The sequence below is a fragment of the Oenanthe melanoleuca genome, chromosome Z, assembly GCF_029582105.1.
Source record: "Oenanthe melanoleuca isolate GR-GAL-2019-014 chromosome Z, OMel1.0, whole genome shotgun sequence".
Taxonomy (NCBI): domain Eukaryota; kingdom Metazoa; phylum Chordata; class Aves; order Passeriformes; family Muscicapidae; genus Oenanthe; species Oenanthe melanoleuca.
In genome coordinates, this window is record NC_079362.1 from 62,470,341 (window position 1) to 62,483,028 (window position 12,688).

A 12,688-nucleotide genomic window follows, 5' to 3' on the forward strand; every position below is an offset into this window, starting at 1 on the left:
GCTGGAGCAAAACTCCTACAGAAACAAGACAGGAAAACACAAAAGCAGCTAATCAGCCACACAAAACCAGCCACATTGTAAAGAACTGAAGGGGGCCATTAACTTACTGGCTGACCACCAAAGCAAAAAAAGAGATTTTAACTAGAAGGTTTAAGAGAAGAACACACCCTGAAAATCTGGCTCCACTAGACACATAGCCAGGAAAAGCCATTGGCTAAATGCTTTTTTGGCACGTCTACTTGTGACTGTGGTCCCAAAGCAATATCTGTCTATAACTGGAAATAGGCAAAACTTGTAACTGCAGGGAAAAAAAACAAACTTTAGAAGCAGGAAGGGAAGAGGATAAAATGCTTCTTTAATTACATATATGAGTCATACATCTTCTGTACTAGCTGAGAAACCACGACAAAATTTAGGAATGGATCTGGAGAGATACATATATAAGTTGGAGGAATCATCCCCACAAAATTTTGCTTCCAGATGTTCATTCTCCACTGACATTTCAAATCATGCAGTTCCACAAGTTTTTTGCTATAGCCTCAGAAGATGTGCCATTCTTTGCAAATAAACAGAACGATGATGTTGGAACTTTTGCTTTTCCTGGTAAGTCATCACTGTTTCAGATACTGTAAGGGACACACAAAACCACAGTGAAATCAACATATTTTACTGTCTGCAGTACACAGTTGTTCACATGCCCTAAAAACACACTATCTTTGACATCTGTCTCAACATTACAGCAGTGTCAGATAAGAGAGCCTAGACAGAAGAACACCCTCTTAAAATGTTTCAAATGCCAAGCTTACAGGAAGCAGAGCAGTTCCTATACATACCTAAACCAAAGACAAACAGTTAGACCGAGTCAAAGGGAAAGAAAAAAAGAAGATAAAATATTATTAGAAATCCGAGAACCAACTGAAAGCAACCATGAGACTGAAGCACCCTTGCCTGGTTCCACTGCAAAGAGCCAGAAGAGCTTCCCTTCCAAGAGAAAATGTGGAAGGTACAGAAAAGCCAAGACCTTGTCAAGCAATGGTTAACTAATATAGCTGGTTCAGTGTGAAAACTCTTCTGTAGCTTCTTCCACCTTCTTTACCAACACAGACCACAAATACAGAGGTATCACTCAGGCTTCATCACTCACTGATAATCTAACAGCTGGTAAAAAGCCCTCTGTGCTGTGTATAGACAAGTAACAATGGTCAAGAGCTCACAGTTCAGGGAAAATCAAATATTTGAATCCTGAGAAATGCAAGTGCTTCCACTGTGCCCACAGAAACTACACAGCAAGTACATATGAATGGCCAGTATACAATCTGTAAGACTAACACAGTTTGTCCCCTCTCCTGCTCTGTTTCATCAACCCAGTTAGTGGTTCCAGTTAGTGGATATACCTTAAGTATCTTAAGTATCTTTTGCATCCCATAATGATTCTAATACCAGAATTGCAATCATCAAGTATTCCCTCTGGGGAAAAATGAGGGACAAGGACATGCTAACAATCAAATGTTCTGAGGAAGATGTATTGTGTTGGTGTCTTAGAAGAGTCATAATTCAAAGGATGAGCAAACAGTACAGGCCTTTGCTTTTTGAAGTTAAATTCTCTGTCCTTATCTCAGTTATTGAAGCTTTAAGAGATTAGCTGGACTGCCTTTGGATGATTAAGCTATAGTTCTATAATGTTGCAAAAATAAGGTTTCAACTATTAAGATACTTCCACGAATACCTTTTCACCTGTACCAGGTGAGTATCAATAAATACACTGGTTTTGACAGAAATCATACTAAAGAGTAGTGGGGAGAAACAAAATAAAACAAACAAACAAACAAAAAAAATACCAAAAAATGACAAAAAAGGGAAAGGGAAAATTGCTGCTTCATTATCACAGGTTAAAACACCAAAAGCAGAATTTATTGAAACTCTTCAGCATTTCCTTCTTCTGAAATGAAGCCTCAAGACAATGATACTGAATCCCCTGATTATAACAATGCTTTTAAAAGTAGTGATTTCCATTAAAGAAAGTAAAGCAGAAAAGAAAAATTCTGGGCTCACAGCATGTTTTATGGCTTATTGTGCAGAAATCATACAAAATAATTTTGATTTTACTGGTTGATTAACTTCAGTTGTATAAGCTTATATAAAGCAGCACACGATTTCTAGACACTACCTCAAAAACTAAACTTCCTGTAACCTGAGAAACATACAGGAAAGTCACTCTGTCACCACCTAACTATTTTTCTAACTACTCCCCCAGGCTTCCTATTTTCCTGGGTTCTTCCAACCAGATGTAAGTATTTCACTCTCTTGTGAATGAGCAATATTAAGAAAGAAAGGAGGCAGTAGGAGAAAAATGAAGGTAGATTATTGTTAAATATATACCAAGCAGTTCACATTTTCCCTAAGGTTTACAAGAATTTGATCCTTAAAGAACACAGTTTTCAGATCTGTGTTACCCATAAGTACTATTTTTCCACTGATATGAACTAAATTCCTAAATGTATACAACTAAATAGATGAGCTACATAATTTTATTTCCTTTTGATAAAGAGACAAAAAAATGTTCAAGAAAGAACAAGATTCTTTGAAATTCATACCTGAAATTGTTCATTTCAATTCACTTTCATGTAGTTGCACAAGAATACCTTTTTAAGCTTCTCTGAAATTCTTCCTCAAGAATGATGAAAAAAATTATACTGAACATTCCTAACATGGTAACAATATTATTTATCAGTGGAGATGGAGTAAAAGATGACTGCCAGAGCTGACCAGAGGAAAACATCAGACAGGAGAACAGTGGCACTGATCACAGAAGAGCATAAGGACAGAAATGAAGTAGAATCACACAACAGGAGGCTGGCAGCTGTTGCACTGCAAACAGTTTTCTTTAAACCACTGCCTCTCCATCTTTGAATACAAGATTTTTAGACAAATGTTCCAGAGAAAAGGAGGTAATTACTAATAAAGCAGGACAACTCTCACACTGAGTTGAAGCTCAAGCTTGCTGCCACACAGGCGCATCAGCACTGAACTTGTGCAGGCCTGCTGCCACCTCGTGGTACTCCAAAGGAGCTGCTCTGAAGAAAAGAGCACACCTTTCTGCACTCCAAAAACCAAACTGCAAATCACTGGCTAACCAATAGCTTTATAAATGAACACTCTAGTTTAAGTATCTCCTGCTACATATTAAATCTAGCTTAAATTTAACTACTATTTGAAAGCAGTATGATTAAAAAATAAATAGCTGACCACAAGTAACCATACTTCTTTGAGCCCAGGTTCAAACCCTTAATGCTTAAGTCAATGCAAGGGCTTTCCTCAGTTTTGAGATATGTCTCTCACCAAACCAAAGAAAAATGACAGGACATCTAGTCCAACAGTTTCAATCAAGAATTTTCTAGTCTGTAAACATCTAACAGTTTGAGATCCAATGACTTACCATCCTAAAAAACATGGTTTAAAAAGTTTTTTCATTACTCAGCAAACAAGCACAATTTCTGTTGGCTTCTTACCACACACATGATGTAAGAGAGGATGGCCCCAGAGGAGCCAATGAGTGCACCAACAATGGTCAGCAAGTTGTTGTTCAGGAGAAAGCCCTCGGCACACAAAGCCCATCCAGAGTAACTGTTCAGGACAGTAATAACTACAGGCATGTCAGCACCTCCAATAGCTGCTGTTAAAGTGACACCCTGGAGAAGGAAAGAAAATACTTCAGTGTCAGCCATGACTAAGGAGAACACCAAGAGAAGACACTCAGTACTGAAAAATAAATATAGAATCTTAGAATGGTTTGTGTTGGAAGTGACTTTAAAGATCAGCCAGTTCCAGCTTTGGCAGGGATGTTACCCACTAAATCATGTTGCTCAAGGACACTTCTAGGAATAGGATGTCCACAATCTTTCTAGGCAACTATCAAGTTACTTAGAACCTATTCAAATATTTTCAGTTATTCAGGCTGTGGCCTAAGGACTGGACCTACCAAATCTGCCTTTTCGGAGAGGACAGAAAGGTACCCCGCCATAATCATGGAAAATTATCCTACCAGCTCCATAGAATTGTTCATATATTAAGGCATTCATATTGAGCCATCTTTGCAAGACTCAGTTTACACAACTGCAATATTCAAGGTAAATTGTGCAACACTGGCATATACTGCTGTAAATGAATGGGGGAAGTTACACATGAAAGTAATATTAAGAAGTTATCATAGCAATCGGTAGATCCAGACGTCTTTTAAGTATTTTAAAGGATTAGCTTTCCAAAATGTCTTATCAAGTATCACTTTGTCATATAAAAAGCTTAATTAATCAATAGCTGCAAAACATAATTATAAAGATGCATTCAAGTTCTCTGGAACATTTGTGGTTTACAGCTACAGAAAAGCCAGTTGCTACTTGCTACTGTAAGGTACCACACAGGCAAGCACCATGCCCAGTGAGACTCAGGATGGGAAAATATAATCCATAAAGAGGAAACTTGCAAAACAGGAGATTAAACTCCTTTGTAACATGTTTCACTTTCTACAATTCCTCAGCTTACCATTATGGCTGAGAGTGCCGACACAGAACCCAGGCAAGTAATTCCTGTGGTATAAGAAGGATCAATCATGTAGGGAACCATCCCACCAATGCTGGCAGCCAGCAATCCTGCATTCAATGCATGTCGACCAGGCAAGAGCAGAGGTGCAGAATTCAGGATACCTGCAATCAAATGCATTTTCAGACATTAACATGTACATTCAGGGAAGCCTCTTTCTTACCTTCAGAGAAGACTAAATAACTCAACAAAAGAAAAATTTTAAAAGAGAAAAAGGGAGGGGCAGAAGATAAAACAAGTTAGTTGAAGCTGAGATCTTCTGCTGACTCAGAATTGCAAGACATTCAAACTTCCTCTAGGTTCTCAAATACTCTTGTTTAAACTCTGTTTACTTCCTAATTTCATTGAAGAGCTCCAGAATAGTCAGAAAAATCTCTTTTCCTTTTGAAAAGCCTTTTTATTTTTTTTCAACACAGTCCTTCCACTTTGTCTCCAGGTCTTTGTATGTTGGATTTATCACACAGCAGAAGGAAGCTTTTAGCTGGAACTTCCACACAAGGATTATCTCAGTCTCTCAAAAAAACTGTGTGATTAGAAAAATATGACTACACAAATAACACCAAGTACAAAACACTCCTGTTTTCAAATGCATTAATTTCACAACTACCCTCAATCACACAGAACTCCCACAGCTTCCTACATCTGCAGAACTTGAGGGGAAAAGGAGGTTCAGTATTTGTGTGACTCTTTAAAAAGACAGTCACATTTATTCTATAGTAGAGTTTCTTTTTTTGCAAACCACATGACAAACAATACAAGTTTCCCAGTAGTTACTTATAACAGAAATAACAGCATTTCCTTTAAATTTAGCTGAAATCAAGGGAAAGAATGAACTGATGGTCTCAGGCAGGGGAGTCAATCTGTGTGACTTACTACCCTTTTGCATACCATAGGATCAGTAGTCCACTGGTATAGACAAACTTCATAGTTCCAACCATGATGATATAAAATGCAAGGGAGAAAAAAGTAAACAGAAATAGGAGAGCAGGCTCAAACAGGCAGTGAAGTTCACCAGTGACATGCGCACAAATCACTGAGGGGATACAATGGAGAGAGAAAATATAATGAAGAAGAAATAAAGGAATAACTATTTAGCAGAGATACATGAGAAATACATACTACTGACAAATCCTTCAAAAGATTATTAGAGAAGACAGATTCCCATCCTTGTCATACTTCCTCCTTCAATGGCTGGTCTCACAAACACTGAAGAAAGCAAAGAGATGTTTCCCAAAGGAACTATTGCAAAGTTAACAACAGGATTAGTAATAGGAAGCTCTTAGCCTGAAATTCTTAGTACAAGTAGTACCTCAGCTTCTCAAAAGCTGTGTGCTTACAAAATCAAAAATAAATGCAATATAGAAATCTTCACATGCGTAAGAATCAGGAATTAGTATTTAACTTAACATATTTGCTAAAACAGCAAGAGGCATGGAGCACAGCATTTGCCCAGTAGTTAAACTGAATGGTTTAAAGCAAGGCAGCCTCAATACTGCAAGCTGCCTGCCTTAACGAAGTTCGCAGTGTTAAGAACAAAATCCTAGAAGTATTACTAGTGCTCACTGAATCCAGCAAAATAAGAGTTTCAATTAAAATGTCTGCTCAGAAATACAAAGTTGTAATTATAAAAGTTCAATCAAAGCAATTTGAGAAAAAGCATCAGGTAGTGTCTTAATAACAAAGCAACACCTATTTCTAGACAAGATGAATAGTAGTAATATGCCCAAGCACTGAAGACAACCTTTCATAACTAAAGCTGTACACAAATTAAACAGAATTAGAAACAAAAAAGTAAACTCATAAAATTTAATCATACAAACTTTTACCTGGTGCAAAATAGAATGATTCCTTCCAATTACACAGCAGTCTAACAGTAGAGCTAAATCCAGGGGGAAGAAAAACCCTTTAACAAATATTTAATTCTGAATAGAAAGTCTCACCTTGCAGTTTTCCATATGCAACAAGAGAGCCACTGAAAGTCACTCCGCCAATGTATGTGCCAAGATATGCCACAATCTTGGTGAGGTTTGCAGCAGGATCAGTGGCAAAGTGAGGATATTCAATCATGTACTCTGCTACACAGGTGAGCACAGCAGCCAAACCAACCAAACTGTGGAAAGCAGCCACTAGCTGAGGCAGATCTGTAATCTGGATGCGTTTAGCAATTGTCAGACCTATTGAGAGTAGAAGACAGAAGGGAAATCTTAGAAAACACAACCCACCTGTTCAGCTAGAAATTAGTACAGGGTGGTTGAGTGTGCAATGATTACACAAACACAAGCTTGTTCCAAATAGAAACTGCTATGGCATTGTACTGAAGGCTGCACAAGGTGTGTTTTGTGCAAGCAGGACATAATGAAAAATAGAAAGATTAAAGTATATCATGTGCTAAAAAACATCACCAAATATTGAGAAATTCACACAATGTGAAAAAGGGAATTTGGCAGAATTCAGTCAGAAACTGAACAGAAGTATGAAGCGGGGCAAGATCATTTACCTCTGCACACACAGTTTCCCTATCAGAGATGATGTGCTCCCACTTTTCCACCAGTCAGCACATTCTTTATCACATTCTGAAGCATTAATAAAAGCTCTGAAAGTTATGATATTTTGTTCACACATTTGAAAAATAATTTTGCACAAACCACAAATGTCAGTTAGTCAATTCACCTGGGAGCTATACAGTATTTTATGTATATACAGGTTGCACATATGAATGCACGGAACATAGTTAGTTCACCATACACATACCTATGGTCCCACCAAGTGCCATTGCACCTGACATCTGTGCCAACAATTCAGGCGAGGGATTAAGGCTTCCAAGAGTTGCGGCTAAACCTCCTGCAACACCAATCATACCCAAAGCATTTCCAAGACGAGCTGTTCCTTGGGTAGACAAACCAGCCAGAGCACCAACACAGCACAGTCCCGAGCCCAGATACATCACCTTTAAAATAAGAAAACCACCAGTACGAAGAAGTGACAAATTGCATTGCTATAAAAAGATCACTGATTATTACACAAAAGGGCTGATTTCTCCAGAATCTGTTTAAGTCACAGTTCTTAATGAAGTCGAGAAACTGTCATACAGGATGTGGTTTTGGCCAATTAAAATGTGATATCTATAAAGCTTCTCCCTCACTTGATGACCTTTTTTTATCTGCAAAATGAATATTAACTAGAGCCAAACCTATTTTCCCCATCAATTCAGAAGCAACCTTTTCTTTACCACAAATCCAAAGCTATATGGTCCTGTTCACTATAGGAATAGTTTCAGAATTTGTTTATGGCAAATTTGAACTAAGAAATAGTTTAGATAGCTCTGAACTACCAGAAATAGTGTGGCCAAAAGGAGTAAAACTGTGATCATTCCCCTGCAGTCAGCACTGGATAGGCTACACCTTGAATCGTATGTTCAGTTTTGGATCCCTCACTCCAATAAAGACACTGGAGCAAGTCCAGAGAAGGGCAACAGAGCTGGTGAAGCTTCTGAAGCACAAGCTGGTGAGGAATGAGTTGGGGATGTTCAGTCTGGAGAAGAGGAAGCTGACTGGATATTATTACTCTCTACAACTCCTCAAAAGGAGATTGCAGCCATGTGGGAATTGATCTTATCTCCCAGGTAACAAGTGAGAGGAAATGGCCTCAAGTTGCTCATGGGGAAGGTTATATTAGATATTAAGATTTCTTTTTCTCCTGGAAAGCATGGCAGAACTTTAGAACAGGCTGCCCTTGAAAGTGGTGGAGTCACCATCCCTGGAAGTGTTAAAAAAAACTTGTGGATGTGGTACTTGAGGACATGGTCTAGTGGTGACCATGGTGGTGGTGCAAGGCTGACAGCTGGATATGATGATCTTAAAGGTCGTTTCCTGCATTAATGATTCTGTGGCATTCTGTAACTGTTGTTTGCAAAAAAGTATAAACAACCTACATGAACTGAGCTATGTATGTCCAGGTAATTGGAAAACCACAAATATATTACAAGCCCCTGCCATAACAGTATGTTTGGATTCACTTTTTCTAAATGCACAAGGCAATACAGATTGATTTTTCTTACTATTAAAACAAATGCAAACAAAAGTTTACCATAAAAGGTGCTACAGGTAAAATCCCTGTATACCCCTCTGTGCTGAAAACTGATCCCATTCTTTTTTAACTATCATGCCAAGTTGAACTTTCAGAAACATTTAAAACAAAGGCTGATTTCTGTAGTTACTGAATTATTTAGATTTTAATTTAGGAAAGCAGTCTAATAAATATAAAGCACCTGCTACATTAACACAAAACAAAACAATAACAGAGCTTTTAAAGTATGTTAGCTGTGTGACTGCAAGCTTACAGTTAATCAGCTTCAGATTGGTCTTGTGGGAACATGCAGCTGATGGAAAGACCTTGTTATTTACTCCTCAACAGAACAGGCATGAAGAAACATAACACTGAGCACTGGGCTAAGAGCCATAAAGTTATCTTCTTACTTGTTCAATGTTATAGCCACCGCTGAGAGCAGCTGCATAGCCTCCTACAAACACACCACCAGGGAGCAGGTACAAGTAGTTGTACTCAGGAGGGTCTGTGGGACGTTTGAACATATCCAGCATTCTCTGTGTAACTAAAAAGCCACCTGGACAAAGTAAAGGAGCAATCTTAAAAAAATAAAATCTTAAATCAAGCACATGCCAAGTTATAAGAGAAATATATAATATTTCATACAATTCAGCAACCAAAAAAGCTAGTGACCTAGAAAACCACCAGAAAACAAAGGTATCATCAGGGTTAGGTCCTGCAGTGTCTTTTAGCCTTTGGAACAAATTCAGAAGGAGGACTTGCTCTGGCTCCATACTCTACCCTGTCTGTAGGATATAGCTTAGTTTATGACTGCATTCTTTTCCCCACCTGTTCCAGAAAAATCAGCATTTCTAAGTCACAATGCTCACTTTCTTGTATTTTTTATTATTGAAGTTGGGACTTCTGAAACTCAAGGAAACAGAATTTTGTTCTATGTCACTTGTATATATTTCAAGTAGGAAAATTAATACAAGTACAAATCCTCCACAACTACCCTCTTGGTTTATACAGAAAAATATATTGTATATAATCATCACCCAAAGGATACTATGAAAAAAAATGCACATTTAAATATTTCCTAAAAAATGTTACTCCACAGGGTATGCAAAATACGTACAACAACTGCTGTGAAAATTGGAGGGGTGATGGGCTTTTATTGATAAAATGCTCTCAGATTCTATTCTCAGAATCTGTATTTCTGATTAGAACTTCTCTAGTATTTCCGGAATTATACAATTAAAGAGCTAGAAGAAGTTTTAAAAATACATTAGTACTTGAAGTTATCATTGAGAGAAAACCTAGCAATCATACCTGCAATATTGACTGAAGATATAAAAGCTGAAAGCACTGCTAGGGTTTGGGAAATATTTTGAGGGAAATAGTGTCCTCCCATCAGAACCAGCCCACCAACTGCAGTCAGACCTATTTAAAAGAGAAATAAGTGTTACTGTGTAACCTTAAAAGACTCTATACCTACAGGAAGTTTCCCTTCAACTGCTGGACAATATCAGTCAGCTCAAATTTTGACCCCTACTTCACACATTAATGCTTAAAAGAAAACCACCACAGTCTGTTTCAGGAAAACAAACATGTTTCAAAAGAAAAAAAAATAGCATATGAATGTAGTTTTGAAGAACAGTGCCTTAAGCAGAGTTAGCCAAGTACTTGTTCAATTAAAGAAATTTTGTTTTTAACAACCAAAGTAGATCACTTGTGACCTGCCACACATAGCCAAACACAGATACATAAAATCTTATTTATAAGAATTACGAATCTTATGGGTACTTTAGGATTTATTTTCTTTTTCACCCTCTCTCAAAAGACATCGTTTGAGGAGATGAACAAAAGAATGTAAAAAATAGGAAAGATAAGTTATTTTCAGGGCAATCTTTTGGAGGATGGGAGGAAAGATGTGGTCTACAAAAGAAGACTGCAGCACTACAAGTAAAACAAACTTTGAAGCAAATAGGTCAAGTGTAAAAATTTACTTACTAAAATTAAAAGGATACAGCATCAAATTTGCCTTCCTTTTGAAAAAATCATTCTCTCAGAAATATGTTTCAGGTGTCCTTGCTACTTATGAAAGTAAACTTCAATATGCACAGCAGTACTAATTCAGGTAAAAGGAGTTGTGCCCACTTCAAGAAGAAAACCAGCAGCTGTGTGACATCTACTTACCTGAGATAGCATTAGTCACAGACATGAGTGGGGAGTGCAGAGCAGGAGTCACACCCCACACTGTGTGGTACCCCACTATTCCGGAGAGGCCAAACGTTGTCACCATTTGTGTGAAAGCGGCATTAGGTGCTACAATGCCCAGCCCTAACATACCAGCTAAACCTAGGAGGAAAGCACAGGAAAACTGTAACTTTTCAATTGCTTCTTACATTTATATATAACAGCTTATAGCCTAGCACTGACACAAAAGCAAAATGGAGTTCTCTGCATGGACTGGTTTCAAAATCAGGGAGATCATTTTGTCAAAAACACGAAGTTCTTTCAGTGCTAGTGTTTCTTATGTAACAGAAAAAAAGCCATAAATATAATCCACAAATATTTGTTATGCTATCACTCTCCTATTCTGTAGAAAAAAATGCAGAAGTCACAATGATGTTGAGCTATTACTTGGATGTATCAAAGCATATTTATGAAGAACAGGGATTAAAATTAAGACTACTCAATTCATTAATTACTTCATGCAGAAGTTCTGATGCACTGAGACTTAACAAATGAAATGAAGAGCCAATACTTATTTGTCAAAGATAAATGTCCTGTTCCAAATATTTCAGTAGATTGTGATCATCTAAATCTCACACAATACCATAAAATCTGAAGAAAGCAGACATTGAACTGATTCTGCTGCAAAGTACAGGCACAGTTCCTGGCAGGAGTCCTTCAGAATTTTAACCGTTTTACTAATATTTAAGTAGAGCCAAAAACACAGAGAATGCACAGAGAATGAATCAGCACTTGCTGAAATGTCAAATACTTTTGGTAAAATTCAGAATTTTATTTTCCCTCTCAAACAATTATTACAATACACTAATTTTGCACCAGAATACACCAGCCAATCAACTGCTCTCCCAAATAGTTATTCAATTGAATGAGTTAGATGATGGGTCATTCAAAAGTATTAGCCAACTGAGAAGTACTCTACACTGACTCTCCAGCTATTGAAGTTGCCTACCTGCTGTGTATACAGATGCAGTAGTCATGGTTTTTCTAAAAGGTGTAATAGTAGCTGCTTTTTCTGCTTCCAGCTCTGCTACAGTCTTCTGCTTCGCTGGTGCTCCTTGAGGAATGTTATTTGGTGGAGGTGCTGGGAAAATCACTTTGCCATCCTGACAAGAGATATCTACAGTTATGCCTAACATGGCAGATGCTTAATCCTTAGAAGTCTTTTCTTCTTAATCCTGCAATTCAGAAAGTGCTAACATCCTACAGCCTTGCCCAGGGACAGGCTCCTTTTCTGCATCAGCAGAAGTTTGCAAGGCATGACCAAGTTAATCATACTGGTTCACACACTCTCCAGACAGGATTTGATACTAGGATGGTCTAGGATGTGTCCAAGAGCAGCTGGTGAAGATGCAGCATAAGGCTCCAGAGCAGAAACAAGAGAAATTTAAGAAATAAAGTTCCTTAACTGAAAAACATCTATGCAAAATAAAACAAAGTGTTGGAAATAACAAAATCTAGTACAGATGTGAACTGTAATCACAGCCTTTCCAGACCTCAAATAGGAACCAATGACAGTATCTCACATTTCTTGCTATTCTTCATGCCTCCATGGAGCTACAGGACTGAGTGTACACACCACTTCAATGGTCTGGGAGAGCTGAAGTCTTGAGTTTTTATTTTATTATTTTCTGATAAAACTTAAAACATATTGCATATTCTAGTTTCACAATTTTTTTCTCTTACTATAAAAGGAACACTTTTTTTTTTAAAGGAAGAATGTTTTCCTGGAAGAAAGTTTTGGTCTGATAATGCCTCAAATATGTTTTAAGTAGCTATATTTTTATCACAT

The 12,688-nt window shown here is 37.6% G+C and overlaps 1 protein-coding gene across 2 annotated transcripts in view; it reads right to left on the reverse strand.

Annotated features, from left to right (window-relative positions):
* The window catches only part of NNT (nicotinamide nucleotide transhydrogenase), a 41,912-nt gene that overhangs the window by 13,377 nt on the left and 15,847 nt on the right, over positions 1–12,688 (reverse strand). For both annotated transcript variants that reach the window (XM_056514791.1, XM_056514790.1), the window contains exons 10-17: positions 11,849–12,002; positions 10,840–11,001; positions 9,973–10,083; positions 9,072–9,217; positions 7,348–7,543; positions 6,537–6,770; positions 4,540–4,700; positions 3,510–3,689 (exon numbers count right to left, since the gene is read on the reverse strand). In XM_056514791.1, the coding sequence (XP_056370766.1) occupies positions 3,510–3,689; positions 4,540–4,700; positions 6,537–6,770; positions 7,348–7,543; positions 9,072–9,217; positions 9,973–10,083; positions 10,840–11,001; positions 11,849–12,002 (1,344 nt within the window). The remainder of the gene's footprint in view (positions 1–3,509; positions 3,690–4,539; positions 4,701–6,536; positions 6,771–7,347; positions 7,544–9,071; positions 9,218–9,972; positions 10,084–10,839; positions 11,002–11,848; positions 12,003–12,688) is intronic.